At 42.3% G+C, this 23,810-nt stretch overlaps 1 protein-coding gene and 1 pseudogene across 1 annotated transcript; both read right to left on the minus strand.

The window, feature by feature from the left end:
* Positions 1–5,654: 5,654 nt before the first annotated feature.
* Positions 5,655–6,611, minus strand: LOC140896757 (olfactory receptor 10C1-like). Its single transcript, XM_073308801.1, has one exon. The coding sequence runs from the start codon at positions 6,609–6,611 to the stop codon at positions 5,655–5,657; it is 957 nt and encodes a 318-aa protein (XP_073164902.1).
* Positions 6,612–18,149: 11,538 nt separating this feature from the next.
* On the minus strand, positions 18,150–19,064 carry LOC140896758 (olfactory receptor 10C1-like; annotated as a pseudogene).
* Positions 19,065–23,810: the final 4,746 nt, after the last annotated feature.

The following is a 23,810-nucleotide window of genomic DNA, read 5'->3' on the forward strand; positions in this document are numbered from 1 at the left end:
CCAGCAACTGGACCATAAACTGCAGCGGCCAAAGCAGCAGAATGTCGGGCCTCCGCTCGCAAGAGCCAGCACCCAGCCCAGGCAGTTCTTTCTTTATGGCTGTACTGCCCCCAGCATGGCCCACGGGTGCAAGCACCAGGCTCACCAGCAGCTGTCCCTGGTCACGCTAATGTATGCATGGAGCTTGCATGCTCCCAGACAGCAGTTGCATGCCACAATTAAATGACCTCCAGAAGTGGACCTCCATGGTGATGAATTTCTTCCATTGGCCACTGTATTAGCAAAAGAGCGTGAGACATAAGGCCTGGTATGAGACAGTACGTGCTCACGAAATCTGGCAAGAACGGGACTAATATTGCAGAAATATACATTTCTAAGAAGTACTAGTCACAGAGTACTTACGCAAACACATTTTAATATTAAGTGGTACCAGAACATTCTGATATTAAGGATGGTACAAAAACATTCCCCAAGGACAAAAGAAACATACTGATGGCTCCTAAAAGATAAGGTCAGGATAACAGTACTTTATAAAAATGTTTTAATTAAACCAATATGTAAAAGGTAATGAATAATAACTAGCCATGTTAGGAGGCAGTAACTACAGTAACTATGACAGAGGGGCAATACTAACTTGTTTGTATTGGGGTATAAAGTTGTTGGTGACACTGGGCATCATACTAGGTAACTCGGGAGGGTGGAAGGCCACGAGTGCCGAGGAAGCCCCACCACTGAGCTGATTAGGACTCAACTGGAGTATTGTGTCCAGTTCTGGGTGCCACATTTCAGGAAAGATGTGGAGAAATTGGAGAAAGTCCAGAGAAGAACAAAAAAAATTATTAAAGGTCAAGAAAACATGACCTATGAAGGAAGATTAAAAATCGGTTTGTTTAGTCTGGAGAAGAGAAGATTGAGAGAGGACATGATAACAGTTTTCAAGTAAATAAAAGGTTGTTACAAGGAAGAGAGTGAAAAATTGTTCCTTCCCCACTCTGAACTCTAGGGTACAGGTGTGGGGACCTGCATGAAAAACACCTAAGGTTATTTTTACCAGCTTAGGTTAAAACTTCCCCAAGGTACAAACTATTTTACCTTTTGCCCTTGGACTTTTTTTCTGCCACCACCAAGCGTCTAACAAATATATATAACAGGGAAAAAGCCCGCTTGGAAACGTCTTTCCCCCTAAAATCCTCCCAAACCCTACACCCCCTTTCCTGGGAAAGGCTTGATAAAAATCCTCACCAATTTGCATAGGTGAACACAGACCCAAACCCTTGGATCTCAAAAACAATGAAAAAAGCAATCAGGTTCTTAAAAGAAGAATTTTAATTGAAGAAAAAGTAAAAGAATCACCTCTGTAAAATCAGGATGGTAAATACCTTACAGGGTAGTCAGATTCAAAACATAGAGAATCCCTCTAGGCAAAACCTTAAGTTACAAAAAGAGACAAAAACAGGAATCTACATTCCATTCAGCACAACTTATTTTCTCAGCCATTTAAACAAAACAGAATCTAACGCATCTCTAGCTAGATTACTTAATAAGTTCTAAGATGCCATTCCTTTCTGTTCCCAGCAAAAGCATCACACAGACAGAGCGAGCCTTTGTTTCTCCCCCCTCCAGCTTTGAAAATATCTTGTCTTCTCATTGGTCAGGTGCCAGCAAGGTTATCCTAGCTTCTTAACCCTTACAGGTGAAAGGGTTTTTCCTCTGGCCAGGAGGGATTTTAAAGGTGTTTACCCTTCCCTTTATGTTTATGACAGAGCCTCTGATAGTGTGGCTAATGTGATTAGGCCCTATGATGGTGTCCCCTGAATAGATATGTAGACACAGTTGGCAATGGGCTTTGTTGCCAGGATAGGTTCCTGGGTTAGTGGTTCTGTTGTGTGGTGTGTGGTTGCTGTAGAGTATATGCTTCAGCTTGGGGGGCTGTCTGTAAGCAAGGACTGGCCTGTCTCCCAAGATCTGTGAGAGTGATGTGTCGTCCTTCAGGATAGGTTGTAGATCCTTGATGAGGCGTTGGAGAGGTTTTAGTTGGGGGCCGAAGGTGATGGCTAGTGGCGTTCTGTTCTTTTCTTTGTTGGGCCTGTCCTGTAGCAGATGACTTCTGGGTACTCTTCTGGCTCTGTCAATCTGTTTCTTCACTTCAGCAGGTGGGTATTGTAGTTGTAAGAATGCTTGATAGAGATCTTGTAGGTGATTGTCTCTGTCTGAGGGGTTGGAGCAAATGCGGTTGTATCGTAGAGCTTGGCTGTAGACAATGGATCATGTGGTGTGGTCTGGGTGAAAGCTGGAGGCATGTAGGTAGGAATAGCGATCAGTAGGTTTTCTGGTATAGGTGGTGTTTATGTGACCATTGCTTGTTAGGACCATAGTGTCCAGGAAGTGGATCTCTTGTGTGGACTGCTCCAGGCTGAGGTTGATGGTGGGATGGAAATTGTTGAAATCATGGTGGAATTCGTCAAGGGCTTCTTTTACATGGGTCCAGATGATGAAGATGTCATCAATGTAGCGCAAGTAGAGTACGAGAGCTGAGGAAGTGTTGTTCTAAGTCAGCCATAAAATGTTGGCATGATGTGGGGCCATGAGGGTACCCATAGCAGTGCCGCTGATTTGAAGGTATACATTGTCCCCAAATGTGAAATAGTTATGGGTGAGGACAAAGTCACAAAGTTCAGCCACCAGGTTTGCCGTGACATTATCGGGGATACTGTTCCTGATGGCTTGTAGTCCATCTTTGTGTGGAACGTTGGTGTAGAGGGCTTCTACATCCATAGTGGCTAGGATGGTGTTTTCATGAAGATCTCCGATGGATTGTAGTTTCCTCAGGAAGTCAGTGGTGTCTCGAAGATAGCTCGGAGTCCTGGTAGTGTAGGATCTGAGGAGGGAGTCTACATAGCCAGACAATCCTGCTATCAGGGTGCCAATGCCTGAGATGATGGGGCGTCCAGGATTTCCAGGTTTATGGTTCTACCCAAGACACAAATCAGATGTCAAGAATTATAACATTCAAAAACCAGTTGGAGAACACTTCAATCTCTTTGGTCACTCGATTACAGACCTAAAAGTTGCAATTCTTCAAGAAAAAAACTTCAAAGACAGATTCCAATGAGAGACTGCTGAATTGGAATTAATTTGCAAACTGGATACAATTAACTTAGGCTTGAATAGAGACTGGGAGTGGATGGGTCATTACACAAAGTAAAACTATTTCCCCATGTTTATTCCCTCCCACCCCCCTCTATTCCTCAGACGTTCTTGTCAACTGCTGGAAATGGCCCACCTTGATTATCACTACAAAAAGCCACCCCCACTCCCTGCTCTCCTGCTGGTAATAGCTCACCTTCAGTGATCACTCTCCTTACAGTGTGTATGGTAACACCCATTGTTTCATGTTCTCTGGGTATATAAATCTCCCCACTGTACTCCTTTTCTTTTTACTGCTCTAAAAGCTTCTCAACTCAGCTTCTAGTTTTGTGCAATTTGAGACATGACCTTGCAAATGTACAGTGTGCACCTGTCCCCTTCTCTTCCTTATCTTCTGCTGCCTCCTAGTGCCCATTGTACAGTATAGTCACCCCTTTCCCACCCCCACCCCTCCTGCCCCTAGAGCCCATTATACAATATAGCCGCCCGTTCCCTATCCTTCAAAGTCTGCTGCTCCTATTGTGCATTATACAGTATAGCCACCCCTTTTTAGTCCCTCACCCTCTGCTGCACCCTAAGGTTTACTGTCCAGTATACACTGTACAACAGTCTATTCTTCTTCACAAAGAGAAGGATGAGGAATGACTTGATTACTGTCTGTAAGTATCTACTTGGGAGAAAATACTGAATTGCTATCTATTCAAAATAGCAGAGAATAATAGAGTCATAGAAATGTAGGACTGGAAGGGACCTCGACAGATCTTCTAGCCCAATCCCCTGCACTCATGGCAGGACTATGTATTATCTAGAGCATCCCTGATAGGTGATTGTCTAACCTGTTTTTTAAAACCTCCAATGCTTCAATTTAAGACCAAAGTCACATAGGGAAGGCTTTTAAGTAGAGGTGCTTGGGAATTTTTTGTAGGATGGATTTTCTGGCAAAAAATGCAGTTTCCGCAAAAATGAATTCCGTTGGAAAATTTAAAATAGGAATGTTATGATTTGGGTCTGTTCGACTCAGATGATAATATTTTGTTTTTTGAAACTGACCCAAAATGATTTGTTTCAAAGCCGTTCAACAAAACATTAAACTGCATTTTGCATTACCTTCTGGGAGATGTAATTCCAGCCCCCATTCTTTCTTAAGGGCCAGTCTCTCTGGAGGTCTACATCACCAGTAATACAATGTGGAATTCCACCTGCCCACATTCCATGGTGCATGATGGAGTCATATGTCTCCGGGTGGATTATCAGAGAGGTAGTACATTCAATGAGCCTCTTTCAGATGGGAGAATGGAGCCATCTGGTCAGCTTAATGAACCAAAAATAAATATTTTTATTGCTGGAATCTCAAAATGTGTTATGATATGATAGGTCTATAAAATGAAGACTAGTGTGGAGAAAGTAAATAAGGAAGTGTTATTTACTCCTCTTCATAACACAAGAACTAGGGGTCACAATATGAAATTAATAGGCAGCAGGTTTACAAGAAATAAAAGGAAGTATTTTTTCACACAATGTATAGTCAACGTTTGGAACTATTCCCTGAGGATGTTGTGAAGGCCAAGACTATAACACAGTTCAAGAAAGAGCTAGATAAATTCATGAAGGATAGGTCCATCGATGGCTAGTAGCCAGGATGGGCAGGGATGGTGTCCCTAGCCTCAGTTTGCCAGAAGCTGGGAATGGGGCGACAGGGGATGGATCACTTGTTGATTACCTGTTCTGTTCATTCCCTCTGAAGCACCTGGCATTGACTAATGTCGGAAGACAAGATAATGGGCTAGGTGGACCATTGGTCTGACCCAGTATGGCCTTTCTTATATTCTTAATAAAATGTTTCAATATTTCCAAGTCACAATTTTTCAGAATTTCAATTCTGTGAAAAATTTCAAAATTTTAATTTTGTTTATCCTCATTTGGAATAAAAACAAATGTTGAAATGCCAGCTTTTCCTGGGGGACAGGAATTCTGGTTATTTTCCAGCTCGGCTTTTATAACACTTACGCAATTCTGAGGTCCCCGGTACAGTAGCCCAAGCCAAACTACTTATAGGAAAGGGGACCAGTGATGACATAAAATATAATGGTTTTAGCTGGCTCATTATAAAAAAAAATGTAAAATATTTTGAGTTCCTTTTCCCCCTACCAATTTCTAACATCAACATTCTGAGAAAATATTTGGGAAATTCAGAAAAAAAGGTTAACCACTCAAGGGCTCTTTTCTATAGAACTGAGATGTGTCCATTCATATTGTTTTTGTATTTTGTTTTTTCCCTAAAATATTAATATATTTTAAGGCCAGAAGAGGATTCAAGTAATAATACAACAAAATTCTAAAAATGACATTTTTTCCTAATTTCTTTTGTTAAAATAAAAATATTAAAGGAAACATTTCATGGAAAAACAAAACTCGGTAAATTTTACCAGTGCTATGTCACACAAGGGAAACTTCTCCATTGTGGCTGAGACACTACTTGGGAGAGTGCTACTACTACTCTCGGAGGCTTATGTGACTGAGGGAAAATTATCTGATTCTTTTAAAAAGATTTTCATTGCTATTTTCCTCAAAGCATCTTTCACCTCCTTGTTCCTGAAGCTGTAGATAATGGGGTTCAAGAGCGCAATTCCCACTGAATAGAAAAGAGAGAACAGCTTGTCCACACCCATACCGTAGCTGGACTTGGGACGTACGTATATGATAAAGGCAGTCCCGTAGCACAATGTCACCACGATGAGGTGTGAGGAGCAGGTGGAGAAAGCTCTACGCCTGCCTTCAGTGGACCTAATTCTCAGGATGGTGGAGATGATACAGATGTAGGACACCAGGCTCAGAAGCAATGGCATCATAAGGGCGAAGGCAGCACCCACGATGATCTGGATCTCAATCCAGTAGGTGTTCCAGCACACCAGCTTCAGCACCGGCTGGATATCACAGAAAAAGTGGTTGATCACATTGGACCCACAAAAAGGAAGTGTGAAGACAGAGGTTGTGTGCCCCATGGCCACCAGCGTGCCACAGATCCATGAACCACCTGTCAGCTGGATGCAAACCCTCTTATTCATGATGGCAGTGTAGCGCAATGGGCTGCATATTGCATTATAGCGGTCATAAGCCATAGAAGCCAGGAGAAAGCATTCAGTAATGCCGAAGAATAGAAAGAAAAACATCTGTACAGCACAACTGGAAAAGGAAATATTTTTATTCTCTGAGAGGAGGTTGGCCAGCATCTTGGGTAGAGTGACTGAGGTGTAACAGAGGTCCAAGAAGGACAAGTTCCTAAGGAAAAAGTACATGGGCGTGTGAAGGGTCAGATCGACATATATGATGACGATGATGAGGATGTTGCCCAGCACTGTGACAATGTAAATGCATAGAAACACCACAAACAGAATGAGATTCGTGTCTGGGTCATTAGAGAAGCCGAGAATGACAAACTCAGTCACAGAGCTGTTTTTTCTCATTTTCTCCCTCAGCAAATTTCATCCTGAGAAGTAAAAAAGAAAACTTGTTAGTTTGATGTTTTAAATCAAGTCAAATTGGCTTCTCTCTCTCTCTCTCTCTCTCTCTCTCTCTCTCTCTCTCTTTCATGACCTGTCCCTATCACTCCACACATACATTCCTCAAACTGATATGAACCATGAAAGAGACCAATTCTCCTGTCACAAGACTGTCAATCCAGAGTAACTTCAAAAATGTTAATGGTTCGCTTTCTCCTCTCAGTCACACCAGCTTTATATAGGTGTATGTTCCTAACCTCAGTAGAAATACAGTTTTATACTAGCATCAGAGGAACAAAACTTTGACCAATGAAATTATAATTGTATAAAACAGCTTCAATGGATTTACACTGGTGGAACTAAATGTCAAAATCTGCCTCCAGTCTCTTGGAGCATGTATATTAAAATAAAATATTACCCTTTACCAGATTCTTGGCTTGTGAGTGGCACAATCAGGGAAGTTAGGCCAATATACATTAGTTGAGTACATAGACTTTCTTATCATAATGTCAATGCATGGCAATTCCTACTAACTACATGGGAACAGACATGGGGGTTACGTTATACAATGTGCTACAGAGATGGTCTGCTTCTCTTCTCCTTTCCATGTGATTGACAACAGTCCATTGACTTCAGTGCCCTTAATCCTGATCTCATTCACTTAGCCCCCTTTGGTCATGCCTCCACCTCTGTGCCCCTCTTTATCTACCCATTAACCTTCCCCATTCTAAACCTTTTCTGGTCCCTTTCTTTTCCACCAATTTTCCTCTTAATGACACTAAGATAAATCAGGAATAGCTTCACTGGACCCAAGTGATTTGCACCAATATTATAGTATGGTAAGGAAGATCAGGGTCTGTGTTTCTCTCTATGGGTATGTCTATATTGCACAGATGTTTGGAGGTGTTTGGAGTACATACACTGTATGAGTCCCTTAACACAGCAGTGTAGATGGTGAGGCATGGCTTACAGGAAAGACATTTGAGAGCCTTAGCATATGTACCCTACACGGCTTTCAACATTCCTAAGCAGTGCTTGACACACATACACTTTTATTTCTAGCAGTGTAGTGTCCTGCAGCCTCCGCACTGCTGGGAGCCTTTCACTACCACAGGCAACAAATTTGGAAATGGCGAAAAGCTCCGGTAGCTCCCTACAGCCTCCCATTGCTAGAGCCTTTCACTGCCACACCCTGCAGTTAGGACACAGCATCCCTTTCCCTGTGGCATATAGATACATGGGTAGTTCCTGTACCCTACTCACTGCCACCAGTGACAAGATGTAAGACATCTAGATCATGCTTGGAAAGGGTGATTACCCTCTTGAATGTGTACCCTAAAAAGGAATCAGCATTACTGAGTTCAGCTTTTTATTGTAATTTTATTATATTTAGCTATATATGAGGACTTCTCTTCAGTGACATAGAGTTGGTTGTCTAACTTCCTTAGGCTCTTTTGAAAGTCCCAATCTGATCTGAATAAATATTTTGAGAGTCTGACAAATGTATGTGTCAATCTACAATTATTTAGGGCATGTTTCTCCTCTCTCTTAAATGGACGTAAATCATGAATAACTACTGATACCACAGTTTCTCCTAGAGTAATTCATTGAAATTAATGCAGTTATGCCAATAAAAATAGTAGTAAAGCTGTGATAGCTTTACACCTATCCAATCAGATCCTCTTCTGATGTCGCTGTGGTTCCATTAGTGGAAAACCAATGTAAATGAGATCAGTATCAAGCAATCTGCCTGCCTGCTTCAGAGTATTAAGTATATTTGGTAGAAAATTTGAATTTATGATGCATGGTAAATGCTAAGTTTTCAAAATTTCATTTAATCACAAATCAGGATGAAAGGCAAAGTCTCTGATTTTTTTATGACGAATTATATATTTTTTAAAAATTGTTTGTATCTTATAAACACATATTGGAATGTTTCATTTCAATAAGGTCAAATAAGGTCAGTGTTATCATTTTGATTGGACCGGAATAGAATAGAAAAAAGCATTTTGATATGGTTATTTCAAAATGCAGACAAAATCAATATGTTTCCATGTAAAATGTTTTGATTCCATCCAACCAGCATTTTCTGCAGGAAAATTGTTGTGTTGGAATATTTTCAAACAGTTCTACAATTAACTGCTGTAGTGTTACCCATGGCTTTACGCTAAGTGGGATTGAAATCAGAGCTTTGAAACAGAGCACATTTCAGTTCAAGAAGTAATAGGGATTTCACAAGACTCATCTAGATTGAGCTCATTTAGAAGAATCCAAGGAAATAAACATAATTCTAGACAAATCAAGAAATTTCTCACCTGGTCTGTATCCCACATTTGTCTCCTCCCTGTGATTACCAAGGAATTCAGTCACAGGTGGAACTGGAATATTTAACAGCTTCTTTATAAGCCTCAGGGACATATACTTTTTTACACCCCAGATGCCTCATTATATGAAGCCATAACATAATTATTAAGAGAGTACTTTTGCTCCCATTATAATCAGTGCCAAACATCTGATGATTTCAACAGAGTAGAATATGGCATTGAATGTTTTGCATCTTAGGGACAGACATCCAGCTGGCACTTAAGCTCCTAAATCCCATGGGCACATTTTCCAGTCCCACCTCTAATACCTAAGCAAGGACCTCAGGGTTTGGTCCAAGTGCAGGATGCTTCCAGCGAGAAGCCATTGAGTACATGCAATTCCCATCCAAGGACTTGCAGAATGGTTGCAACACACCACAGTTACAGGACTGGGCCCATAAAGGTTTCAACAAATGACAACAGCACCAGTCCAAAGGGAAGATTCTTACAAACAATAATTCTTTGATGTACAGAAGCCTCAACATTTTCAATATGAGTAAGATTGGCAGAAATTGGCCCTAATTAATTCAGGGTAAAATTTTCAAAACCTAAGTGACTTGGAAACTTCAGTACCATTAACATAAGAATATAAGAACAGCCTGACTGGGTCAGACCAAAGGTCCATCTAGCCCAGTATTCTGTCTTCTGACAGTGGCCAGTGCCAGGTCCCCAGAGGGAGTGAACAGAACAAGTAAACATCAAGTGATCCATCCCCTGTCACCCACTCCAAGCTTCTGGCAAAATTTTGGAGGTGGCTCAAAATACATCTATAGTACTGGCTGTTCATGTGTCTACATGTACCTGTGTGGTTGTGCGATAGTTCTCTCTTGCCCACCATGAAACCCAGTATCACCTGTCTCAGGGTGAGTATGGGGTGAGTAAGCTAGCATGCCTGGGTGGTGTGAATAAGTACATGCCTCAGGCTGTGGAATGGCCCTGTGTCCATGCCAGTGTGCAATGTAGAAGGGGGAAGAAGTACTCACCAGGATTTGAGTTCTAATAGTCCTCTACCCCCTTTCCCCCAGTGCATTGTACCCTTTTCTGCCTGACCCTTACCCAGTCTGTAATTGTCCCTGTCCCTCCCCCTCGATTTAACTGGCAATGGTGAGCTGCAGTGCCTCACCAGAACACTTTTCTGCTACATTCTTTTGATCACTCCAGGTGAACATGGAACCTTCTCCTAGAGTGGCCGCTTGGCCAGCTGAGCACACATGTGTGGCCACTGTACACTGATGTCCATGACTTCCCCTGGAGTAAGAAGGATGTACACCTGTACAGGGAACTTTCATAGAGGCTGGAGCAATCAGGGATTCACTGGACCTTAGTGGAGAGACTCACAGGTGTGGTGGGCCAATGAGTTCGGAATCTGCCTGCTGCCATGGCCGCTGGATCTCTTTGGGAACAGGCACCATCTCCTCCTTCTCCAGCTGGCACAAATGGTGCTGCTTTGGCAGAGAACCCAGGGCCCATGAGACCAAGAGGAGACCACAGGAATCCCAGGACAACCTACACCAGAACCCAAATCCCCTCACAGAGGGAACCACCTCAGTTTTCAAGAGGCTAACAAAGAGCCTGAAAGCAGTGCTGGAAGCCCATCAAGTGCCAAACCCCAAAACCCCACACAGGACACGTTGCTGGTTGTCCCCCATAGTCGTTCTCCCCTTCTCAGGGTGAGGTGGTAGGGAAGGGCAAGGAGACAGGTTCAGAAACTCTGACAGTTGTCCATCGTTCAGGGAATCTGTCCCACCGTGTTTTGTTTATTTACACATCCTTTTACAAAAGTTTCAGTTACACATCCGATATTTCAGTTTTAATAAACATTACAACTTTCCTTTATTTGTGTGTGAACCTTCCTTCCTAAGTATGGTGAACATAAGATGTTGTCAGGTTGGGAACTGGGCCCCATTATTCCCAGCACATTCGTAAGAATAGTGTAACTGTCTGATGTCATCACACTGAAAGCATTTTTCTGTCCATTCCACCCTCACTAACCACCACCCCCAGGTCCATATATATCTCAAGTCTCAAGGATACATGAGAGGGATGGGGGAAGTGCATTGTTATGTGCTTAGGAAGCACCGGTAGTTTTAAAAGCAGCAGAACTCACAACAAAGAAAAAGGGTAGATAAATGTCTTTATGGCTTAAATAATACAGAACAATGAGACACAATTCAAGTTACAATGCGGCAACCAGTGATGAAACAGCCCCTTTTCCCCCACAAACTACATACCCTCACAAACCTTGACCAGTTTCAGCCTTCTGTTAAGTGCTCCATTACAGCCACTTAGGGCACAGCTACACAGCAAATAGACATCTGTGGCTCATCCATCCCTGCCAGCTCTGGCTCATGCAGGACTCCGGCTGCGGGGCTTTTTCATTGCTGTTTAGACTTCATTGCTGTCTAGTCTGGATTAGGGCTGGACTATGGTCTCTAGGAACCTACGAGGTGGGAGGGTCCCAGAGCCTGAGCCTGAAAGGCTACACAGCAATGAAACAGCCTCACAGCCCGAACTCTGCGAGCCCGAATCAGCTGGCACAGGCCAGCCATGGATTTTTCTTTGCTGTGCAGACATGCCCTAGGTACACTTAGCACTGCCAAAGAGTGAATGGTGAAAGAAAAGAATCTTGGTGAGTCATTCAGACCAATTGAGTGTTCCCCATTCCAAAAAGGTTCATGAACAAGTGAGAACATAAACACAAAGAGATTTGCAATCTGATTGCAATACAACCTGGCTGCCATGCTACACGCCACAAACCCAACCCTACCACAATAGAGGCACCCTGCAGTAATCGTCTGTAATGGGTGAATAGTCACAGGAACAAATGGCTAATGACCGTCAGCTACAAGGGAACAAAATGCTAACAGAGCGATTAGTGCCAGTGATCCCTCATGTGTTTCTCCAGTGGCTGCAAAGATTGTGAAAGTTTCCTTTGGAACAGGCAGAAGAGGTCGTGCCAAATACATGCACAAAAGTCATCCCTGATTTCTCTTGCCCATTTCCAATCCAGAGCAGTCTGCATGTGGCTGGTATCTGGCTGCCTGTAGACTGTTTGTGAACCAGACATGCTCTCTGCCTACTCTGCATGGAAGTTCTCCTGCTTACTCTCACACAACTCGTGCAGCATGCAGCAGATGATGGTTATGTGAATCATAAAGTATACAGGGAGTGGAAGATGGGAGGGATCAGAAAGGAAAGCTACCTTATTGAGGTCAGAACATGTAGGGATAAAGTGAGAAAGGCTAAAAGTCAAGTAGAGTTGGACCTTGCAAAGGGAATTAAAACCAACAGTAAAAGGTTCTATAGCCATATAAATAAGAAGAAAACAAAGAAAGAAGAAGTGGGACCGCTAAACACTGAGGATGGAGTGGAGGTTAAGGATAATCTAGGCATGGCCCAATATCTAAACAAATACTTTGCCTCAGTCTTTAATAAGGCTAATGAGGATATTAGGGATAATGGTAGCATGACAAATAGGAATGAGGATATGGAGGTAGATATTACTATATTTGAGGTAGAAGCAAAACTCGAACAGCTTAATGGGACTAAATCGGGGGGCTCAGATTATCTCCATCCAATAATATTAAAGGAATTGGCATCCAAAATTGCAAGCCCATTAGCAAGAATTGTTAATGAATCTGTAAACTCAGAGTTTGTACTGTATGATTGGAGAATTGCTAACATAGTTCCTATTTTTAAGAAAGGAAAAAGAAGTGATCTGGGTAACTACAGGCCTGTTAGTTTGACATCTGTAGTATGCAAGGTCTTGGAAAAATTTTTGAAGGAGAAAGTAGTTAAGGACATTGAGGTCAATGGTAAATGAGACAAAATACAACATGGTTTTACAAAAGGTAGATCGTGCCAAACCAACCTGATCTCCTTCTTTGAGAAAGTAACAGATTTTTTTAGACAAAGGAAACGCAGTGGATCTCATTTACCTAGATTTCAGTAAGGCATTTGATACCGTGCCACATGGGGAATTATTAGTTAAATTGGAAAAGATGGGGTTCAATATGAAAATTGAAAGGTGGATAAGGAATTGGTTAAAGGGGAGACTACAGCGGGTCATACTGAAAGGTGAACTGTCAGACTGGAAGGAGGTTACCAGTTGAGTTCCTCAGGGATTGGTTTTGGGACCAATCTTATTTAATCTTTTTATTACTGACCTTGGCACAAAAAGTGGGAGTGTGCTAGTAAAGTTTCTGGATGCTACAAAGGTGGGAGGTATTGCCAATTTAGAGAAGGACCAGGAGGATCTGGATGACCTTGTAAACCGGAGTAATAGTAATAGGTTGAAATTTAATAGTGAGAAGTGTAAGGTCATGCATTTAGGGATTAATAACAAGAATTTTAGTTATAAGCTGGGGACACATCAATTAGAAGTAACAGATGAGGAGAAGGACCTTGGAGTATTGGTTGATCACAGGATGACTATGAGCCGCCAACGTGATATGGCCATGAAAAAAGCTAATGCGATCTTGGGATGCATCAGGCGAGGTATTTCCAGTACAGATAAGGAGGTTTTAGTGCCGTTATACAAGGCACTGGTGAGACCTCATCTGAAATATTGTGTGCAGTTCTGGTCTCCCATGTTCAAGAAGGATGCATTCAAACTGAAACAGGTACAGAGAAGGGCTACTAGGATGAGCTAAGGAATGGAAAACCCATCTTATGAAAGGAGACTCAAGGAGCTTGGCTTGTTTAGCCTAACCAAAAGAAGGTCGAGGGGAGATACGATTGCTCTCTATAAATATATCAGAGGGATAAATACCGGAGAGGGAGAGGAATTATCTAAGCTTAGTACCAATGTGGACACAAGAACAAATGGCTATAAACTGGCCATCGGGAAGTTTAGACTTGAAATTAGATGAAGGTTTCTAACCATCAGAGGAATGAAGTTCTGGAATAGCCTTCCAAGGGAAGCAGTGGGGGTAAAAGACGTATCTGGCTTCAAGATTAAACTTGATAAGTTTATGGAGGAGATGGTATGATGGGATAACATGATTCTGGCAATTAATTGATCTTTAACTATTCATGGTAAATAGGCCCAATGGCCTGTGATGGGATGTTAGATGGGGTGGGATCTGAGTTACTACAGAGCATTCTTTCCTGGGTATCTGGCTGGTGAATCTTGCCCATATGCTCAGGGTTCAGCTGATCACCATATTTGGGGTCAGGAAGGAATTTTCCTCCAGGACAGATTGGAAGAGTCCCTGGGCGCTTTTTGTCTTCCTCTGTATCATGGGGCACGGGTCACTTGCTGGAGGATTCCCTGCACCTCAAAGTCTTTAAACCATGATTTGAGGACTTCAATAGCTCAGACATAGGTGAGAGGTTTATCGCAGGAGTTGGTGGGTGAGATTCAGTGGTCTGCGTTCTGCAGGAGGTCAGACTAGAAGTGTGAGCAACAAGGGTGATGTCGTGGTGGGAGTCTGCTATAGACCACCGGACCAAGGGGATGAGGTGTACGAGGCTTTCTTCTGGCAACTTATAGAAGTTACTAGATCACAGGCCCTGGTTCTCATAGGAGACTTCAATAACCCTGATATCTGCTGGGAGAGCAATACAGCGGTGCACAGACAATCCAGGAAGTTTTTGGAAAGTGTAGGGGACAATTTCCTGGTGCAAGTGCTGGAGGAACCAACTAGGGGCAGAGCTCTTCTTGACCTGCTGCTCACAAACCGGGAAGAATTAGAAGGGGAAGCTAAAGTGGATGGGAACCTGGGAGGCAGTGACCATGAGATGGTCGAGTTCAGGATCCTGACACAAGGAAGAAAGGAAAGCAGCAGAATACGGACCCTGGACTTCAGAAAAGCAGACTTTGACTCCCTCAGGGAACTGATGGGCAGGATCCCCTGGGAGAATAACATGAGGGGGAAAGAAGTCCAGGAGAGCTGGCTGTGTTTTAAAGAATCCTTATTGAGGTTACAGGGACAAACCGTCCCGATGTGTAGAAAGAATAGTAAATATGGCAGGCGACCAGCTTGGCTTCACAGTGAAATCCTTGCTGATCTTAAACATAAAAAAGAAGCTTACAAGAAGTAGAAGACTGGACAAATGACCAGGGAGGAGTATAAAAATATTGCTCGGGCATGCAGGAGTGAAATCAGGAAGGCCAAATCACACTTGGAGTTGCAGCTAGCAAGAGATGTTGAGAGTAACAAGAAGGGTTTCTTCTGGGATGTTAGCAACAAGAAGAAAGTCAAGGAAAGTGTGGGCCCCTTACGGAATGAGGGAGGCTACCTAGTGACAGAGGATGTGGAAAAAGCTAATGTACTCAATGCTTTTTTTGCCTCTGTCTTCACAAACAAGGTCAGCTCCCAGACTACTGCACTGGGCAGCACAGCATGGGGAGAAGGTGACCAGCCCAGCTCCAGCTGAGCATCTTGTGTCGGATTATCTGCTGCTGCCAGTGCAGGTTCGGTGGGGCCCACTGGTGTTGGGGTTGCAAATACTGGATTCAGTGATGGCAATGGGTCTGGTGCAAGTGACCATTCCCACCCTCTTGGCTAGCTTCACATGATTGGCCATGTCTTCCCCCAACAGCATGGGGATGGGATAATCATCATAGACTGCAAAAGTCCACGTTCCTGACCAGCCCTTGTACTGGACCAGCAACTTCGCTGTAGGCAAGTCAAAAGAGTTTGTCTTGAAGGGTTGAATCATCACTTGGACCTCTGGGTCAACTAAACTGGGGTCCACTAAGGCAGCATTGATAGCCGACACTTGTGCTCCCATGTCCCTCCACGCTGTAACCTTCTTCCCGCCCACACTCACAATTTCCTTCTGCTCTGAGGGTATCTGCGAGGCATCTGGGCCTGAGGACCATTGGTGGGACCCCAATGCAATGAACTGTAATCTGTTGGAGTTCTTAGGGCAGTTGGCCTTTACGTGCCCCAGCTCATTACATTTAAAACATCGGCCAGCTGACTGGTCACTGGGGTGAGGTGGGTTGCTGGAGAATGGTGTGGTGAGACAATAAGGTGTCTGAGGTTTTTCTAGGGGTGGAGCTGGAGCTTTGGGTTGCCCCAGGTAGTAGGATGTGGTCTCCGGGTGTCCCTTCTGGTATCCACTCAAACTGTGACCAGGGTTGTTTCTCTCTCCTCCCTCCACCCGTTTTGTTCCGGTTTGCCCTGCCTCTCTGGCAGTCTGGGACTGCTTGTATTGATCAGCATAAGAAGCAAGACTTCCTGCTGAGTCCATTTCCTTATCCCATAAACACTGTTTTATATCATCCTTGGACATATTCAGGAATTGCTCCTGTATCATCAAATCCCGCATTCCTCCACAGCTAGTGATATCCTGTCCTTTGAGCCATTTATGAAAACAGATCTATCGTCTGGTTTACCTAAGCCACATTACTTAGTCCAGGCCCTCTCTTAAGGGCTCTAAATTTTACTCTGTAAGTTTCAGGTGTAACTTGAAATTGTCTTAAACCCAAATCCTTACATTTACCATAATCAGAAGCCTCACTTATAGGCATCTTATTGAATATGTCTAGAGCTCTTCCAGTCAATTTTGCTACCAATGTGGTCATCTTGTGAGCGTTAGGAATTTTATGGAGTGAGCACAGTCTCTCAAAGGTGAGAAAATATTCAGTAATATCACTGGATTCATCATACTGTGGACATAGTCACTCCCATTTGTGGATTGTTGGGGAAGGATTCTTAGAGTTATCTGGTATATTCTGCTGAGCCCTTGCCTTCTCTATCTCCAGTGCATGCTTCCTCTCTTTTTCTCTCTCCTCCATTTCTTTTCCTTTTGCCTCCATTTCTTTTGCTTTTGCCTCCATAGTTCTCCTGTGGGCAGCTTCTTCTGCCTCCACCCTGCCTTTTTTTTTTGGCCATTTCTGCCTCACTGGCAGCTTTTTGTGCTTCCACCCTGGCTTTTTCTTTGGCCGCTTGTGCATCAATCTCCATCTGTCTGAATTCTGCCCGTCTTTCATGTTCCTTCTGTCTTTCCTCAGCTTCCAATCTGGCTAATTCCAGTTTCTGTTAGATATTGCTTTTTGTCATCTTAACCACTCTGTTTTTAACCTAGCTATTCCCAAGAGTTAAAAAAAAACTGGCTTGTAAAATTCAAATCATGGTTTAAAAACTTAAAGTTACAGAGAATTCACCATTTACACTAGTTTAAGCTTGCAAGTGACCCATGCTGCATGATGAGGAAGGCAAAAAAAGGGGCTGGGTCACTCCAAAAAGTAATTTTCCCTCTGTTGAGGTCCTCCCTTCCCTCAGGGAGGGTCCCTTTGGGCAGTTGTGTGAGAGCCTTTAGACTTCCCTCTGCTCTGCACTGCTGGAGCTATGGGCTGCAGGTCTGCACACCTCCAGCTCTGTGATTCAAATGAATTCATTCCCTGTTTTTTAATGCCTCCATCAGATGGAGCATTTGCTGCATTGGGGGGGCGGGGGTGTGAGGAGTGGAGGAGACTACTGGCTCAGCCCAAAATAATCCCTTAACCCCTTCTTGCCCAGTGTGGGGTTTCTACACCACAGTTATGATTGTATTTTATATGTAACCATTGGTTTCCAATGCTTCTGCCTACTATCATTTGAATATCTGTGTTTTATTTAATAAACTTACATTTGATTTCACTATAAGCAACCCTAGATTGCCCTGGTAAGCATCACAGCAACAATGCAAATTTACTCTTAGACCTCGGATGTCCCATAAAGGTTTCTCTACCCAACACACATTTCTATCATCAGCTTTTGGGAGAAAAAGGTCATATGCGAAATTTAAACTAGTTCTGATTAAAATAAGGGAGACTTTTTTCATAAAATCCAGGTATCCTTGAATTACAGAATTAGAGCTGCTCAAACAATGGGAAGGGAAGAGATGACATATCAAAGTTTTCCTTTCTTTTTCTTTATTTTAATAGAATTATTTGTTTTTAAGACCAGAAGGGGATTTAAAAGGAATAAATTAATTAATATTTCCTCATTTGTTTTGTCAACATTCAAAATATTAATGAAAAATTTACTGGAAATACAATACTTCAGAACAGGTTGACCAGTTCGGTAAAGGGAAATTCTTTGTAGAGCTCAAATGCCATTTGGTCTCTTCAGAGCTGTAAAGTCCCATTAGAGTTTAGACAGCCCACGGATGACAAACCTGATGAAGGAAAATAATCTCTGTCTTAACTGAATATCTTCATGCCTGTTTTCCATAAGGCGTCTTTCACCTCCTTGTTCCTGAGGCTGTAGATAATGGGGTTCAATATCAGAGTCACCACTGAGTAGAACAGAGAGAGTAACTTGTTCACATCTGGAGAGAAACTGGACTTAGGGTGCTCGTACATAATAAAGGCCATTCCGTAGAACAACATCACCATGATGAGGTGTGAGGAGCAAGTGGAGAAGGCTCTGAGCCTGCCTTTGGCAGACCTAATTTTAAGGATGGTTGAGATGATACAGGTGTAGGACACCAGGAGCAGCAACAATGGCAGAGTGAGGATGACAGCAGCACCCACAATGATTTGGATCTCAATCCAGTAGGTGGCCCGCACACCAGCTTCAGCAGCGGCTGAATCTCACACAAGAAGTGGTCGATAACATTGGATCCACAAAAAGGAAGTGTGAATATAAAGATTGTGTGCTCCAGGGTCACCAGAGTGCCACGGATCCATGAGCCACCAGACAGCTGGATGCAAACCCTCTTATTCATGATGGCCATGTAGTGCAGTGGGTTGCATATGGCACAGTAGCAGTCATAGCCTTAGCAGCTATGAGGAAGCACTCTGTTCCACCAAAGAATAGAAAGAAATACAACAACCAGCAAAGGAGATGGTTTTGTCTTCTGAGAGGAGATTGGCCAGCATCTTGGGCAGAGTGACCGAGGTGTAGCAGATCTCCAGGAAGGACAAGTTCCTGAGAAAGAAATACATGGGGATGTGAAGGGCCGGATCAATACTTATGGCAACAATTACGAGGATGTTGCCCAGAACTGTAATGATGTATATGCATAGAAACACCACAAACAGAATGATATTCCCATCTGCGTGGTTCGAGAAGCAATGTATGACAAACTCAGTCACAGAGGTCTTATTTCTCATTTTCTCGGTCAACATAGCTCATCTTGAGAAATAAAAAGAAAAACTACATATTAGTTTGGTACTAGTTATCAATTTATCTATTAATCTATGTTCTTTCACCTAACTCTCCATGGAACCATCCCTCTGCCTGTCTGATATGAATCAGGACTGACATAATTTTGGACCAATATCTTATCACAACACAGTAAATCCAGAATAACTTTGCTGAAGTCAATGGTTTCCATTCTTCTCTCAGTATCCCTGGCTTTATATTGGTGTATGTTAATAAACTCAGTGGAAATGCACCTGTTCTATACTAGCATCAGAGGAAAAATACTTGAATCAGTGATGTTATAATTATATGAAACAGGTACAACTAGAATCAGGTTCAATGGAGTTACACTGGAGTAAGTAATTTCAAAATATGCACTCAAGTCTCTTGGAGCATGTATGTTAAAATAATATGTCACCGTTTTTTTTTATTCTCAACAGGAATGTGGCACAACCTGGGAAGCCTCGCCAATATACTTCAACTGAGCATATGGACTGGTTTATCATAATTTCACTACATGGGAATTCCAACTCTTGATATGAAAAGCATGTGTGGGGGTTATGCTATTCACTGTGCTACTCTATAGCAGATAGATAGGTAGATAGATAGATAGATATACACATACTCTAATGGACTGTTTCTCCTCTCTTCTGCACTAAGCTGATAACAGTCCATTGACTTCAGTGCCAGTAATCCTGATCTCATTTACTTTGTCCCCTCTTTCTTCATCCCTCCACCTCTGTTTGTGCCCCATTTCATCTACCCATTAACCTTCCTAAACATATCCTAAAACTTTACTAATCCTGTTCATTTCACCAATTCTACTCTTACTTCAGAAAGTAAGGGTGCTCACGCTGAGTCAGACCAATGGTCCATCTAGCCCAGTATCTTGTATTCTAACAGTGGACGGTGCAATATGATTCAGAAGGGGTGAACAAGTAGAGAGCCATTAATGAGTGATCCATCCCCTCTCATCCAGTCCTGGCTTCTAATAGTTAGAAACTTAGGGACACCCAGAGCATGGGGTTGTGTCCTTGGCTTTCTTCAAAAATAGCTATTGATGAATGTATCCTCCATGAATTTATCTAATTCTTTTTTTAACCCAGTTATACTTTTGGTCTTCACAACATCCCTGGCAATGAGTTCTGCACGATCGCTGTGTACATATGAAAAAATAATTCCTTATGCTTGTCTTAAACCTGCTACCTATTAATTCCATTGAGTTATCCCTGGTTTGTGTGTTATGCAAAGGAATAAATAAGATTTCCCTTTTCATTTTCTCCACACCATTCATGATTTTATAGAAGTCTAACATTTCCTCCCTTAGTTGTCCCTTTTCTATGCTTAATTACAGTACGATAAATTAAGAGTAGCTTCACTGGAGCTAAATGAGTTGCAGTAACATTACATTATGGTAAGGAAGACACATGTCTCTCCCTGTGTAAACCATCTAGATCATGACTGTAAAAAGTATTGTCCTCTTGAATGTGTATATATAAGGGAATCCATTTTTACTGAGTGCAATTTTAAATTTTGTTTTATTTTAGTTATATTTCAGACCTGCTTCTCACCAAAATTGCACCCTGAGTCTTCACCAAAAGTCCAATAATGAATTATTACTGAATACATATTTTCATAGAATCATAGAATCATAGAATATCAGGGTTGGAAGGGACCCCAGAAGGTCATCTAGTCCAACCCCCTGCTCGAAGCAGGACCAATTCCCAGTTAAATCATCCCAGCCAGGGCTTTGTCAAGCCTGATTTTAAAAACGTCTAAGGAAGGAGATTCTACCACCTCCCTAGGTAACGCATTCCAGTGTTTCACCACCCTCTTAGTGAAAAAGTTTTTCCTAATATCCAATCTAAACCTCCCCCACTGCAACTTGAGACCATTACTCCTCGTTCTGTCATCTGCTACCATTGAGAACAGTCTAGAGCCATCCTCTTTGGAACCCCCTTTCAGGTAGTTGAAAGCAGCTATCAAATCCCCCCTCATTCTTCTCTTCTGCAGACTAAACAATCCCAGTTCCCTCAGCCTCTCCTCATAAGTCATGTGTTCTAGACCCCTAATCATTTTTGTTGCCCTTCGCTCGACTCTCTCCAATTTATCCACATCCTTCTTGTAGTGTGGGGCCCAAAACTGGACACAGTACTCCAGATGAGGCCTCACCAATGTCAAATAGAGGGGAATGATCACGTCCCTCGATCTGTTCACTATGCCCCTACTTATACATCCCAAAATGCCATTGGCCTTCTTGGCAACAAGGGCACTCTGCTGACTCATATCCAGCTTCTCATCCACTGTCACCCCTAGGTCCTTTTCCGCAGAACTGCTGCCGAGCCATTCGGCCCCTAGTCTGTAGCGATGCATTGGATTCTTCCGTCCTAAGTGCAGGACTCTGCACTTGTCCTTGTTGAACCTCATCAGATTTCTTTTGGCCCAATCCTCCAATTTGTCTAGGTCCTTCTGTATCCTATCCCTCCCCTCCAGCGTATCTACCACTGCTCCCAGTTTAGTATCTTCCGCAAATTTGCTGAGAGTGCAATCCACCCCATCCTCCAGATCATTTATGAAGATATTGAACAAATAGTGACAAATTTTGATAGTCGTCTAAGTCTCTTTATCAAATTACAGTTATTTAGAGCATGGTTCTCCACTCTCTTATCCCTATGAAACTCACAGCAATTAATGCAATTACGCCAGTAAAAAACAGGAGGAAAGCTGAGGTAGCTAAACGTCTACCCTATGAGATCATCTTCTGCTGCACACAGTCATTTCATTGAAGTCCACATGGTTCCATCAGTGTAAACTCAATGAAGTGAGATCAGAGTTGAGGAATTAATTTCCTTTTTCATATTATTAACTACATTTGCTCAAAAAGCAGAATTTATGTCCCACGGTAAATACTAAGATTTCAAAATTTCATTTAATCACAAACCAGGATGAAAAGGCAAAAATCTCTGATTTTACTTTACAAAATTATATGTTCCAAAAATATTGTGTTGGAATCTTATGAATACATGATGAAATGTTTCATTTCTATCATCTAAGAATATTTCATTTTGGTACATTTTAATAATATCTTCCTATGCAATCATTTTGAATTGAATAGAATAGCCAAAATTTTCTGATAATGTCCTATCCAAATTTAGACAGAATCAATATGTTGCAATGTAAAAGGTTTTGATTTAATCAAATCAGAATTTTCTGGTGGAAAACTGTTCTGTTGGAATATTTTCCACCAGCTCTACTATTACCTGTGTCATAAATATAAAGGGAAGGGTAAACACCTTTAAATCCCTCCTGGCCAGAGGAAAAACTCTTTCACCTGTAAAGGGTTAAGAAGCTAAGATAACCTCGCTGGCACCTGACCAAAATGACCAATGAGGAGATGTCAAGGTTCCTTCCCCACTCTGAACTCTAGGGTACAGATATGGGGACCTTCATGAAAACTTCCTAAGCTTACTTTTACCAGCTTAGGTTAAAACTTCCCCAAAGTACAAACTATTTTACCCTTTGTCCTTGGACTTCCACTGCCACCACCAAACTTTATCTGGGTTCCTGAAAAAAATGTAGTTTGGAAACGTCTTTCCCCACAAAATCCTCCCAACCCTTGCACCCCACTTCCTGGGGAAGGTTTGGTAAAAATCCTCACCAATTTGCATAGGTGACCACTGGCCCAAACCCTTGGATCTTAAAACAATGAAAAAGCATTCAGTTTCCTTACAAGAAGACTTTTAATAGAAATAAAAAATAATATCTCTGTAAAATCAGGATGGTAAATACCTTACAGGGTAATAAGATTCAAAACATAGAGAATCCCTCTAGGCAAAACCTTAAGTTACAAAAAAGACACACAGACAGGAATATTCATTCTATTTAGCACAGCTATTTTCTCAGCCATTTAAAGAAATCATAATCTAACACATACCTAGCTAGATTACTTACCAAGTTCTAAGACTCCATTCCTGTCCTGTCTCCAGCAAAAACATCACACAGACAGATCCAGACCCTTTGTTTTTCTCCCTTCTCCCAGCCTTTGAAAATATCTTGTCTCCTCATTGGTCATTTTGGTCAGGTTCCAGCGAGGTTACCTTTAGCTTCTTAACCCTTTACAGGTGAGAGGATTTTTCCTCTGGCCAGGAGGGATTTTAAAGGGGTTTACCCTTCCCTTTATATTTATGACAGGAGACAAGATACTTTCAAAGCTGGAGAGGGGCGAAACAAAGGTTTCTCTCTGTCTGTGTGATGCTTTTGCAGGGACCAGAGCAGGAATGCAGGTCAGAACTACTGTAAAAAGTCAGTAAGCAATCAACTTTAGCCTACAGGGATTCTCTATGTTTTGAATCTGATTACCCTGTAAGATATTTACCATCCTGATTTTACAGAGGTGATTCTTTTACTTTTTCTTCAATTAAAATTCTTCTTTTAAGAACCAGATTGCTTTTTCCTTGTTCTTAAGATCCAAGGGTTTGGGTCTGTGTTCACCTATGCAAATTGGTGAGGATTTTTATCGAGCCTTCCCCAGGAAAGGGGGTGTAGGACTTGGGGGGATTTTGAGGGGAAAGACGTTTCCAAGTGAGCTTTTTCCCTGTTATATTTGTTGGACGCTTGGTGGTGGCAGCAATAAAGTCCAGGGACAAAAGGTGAAATAGTTTGTACCTTGGGGAAGTTTTAACCTAAGCTGGTAAAAATAAGCTTAGGGGGGGTTT

The sequence above is a fragment of the Lepidochelys kempii genome, chromosome 13 (genome assembly GCF_965140285.1).
Source record: "Lepidochelys kempii isolate rLepKem1 chromosome 13, rLepKem1.hap1, whole genome shotgun sequence".
Taxonomy (NCBI): domain Eukaryota; kingdom Metazoa; phylum Chordata; order Testudines; family Cheloniidae; genus Lepidochelys; species Lepidochelys kempii.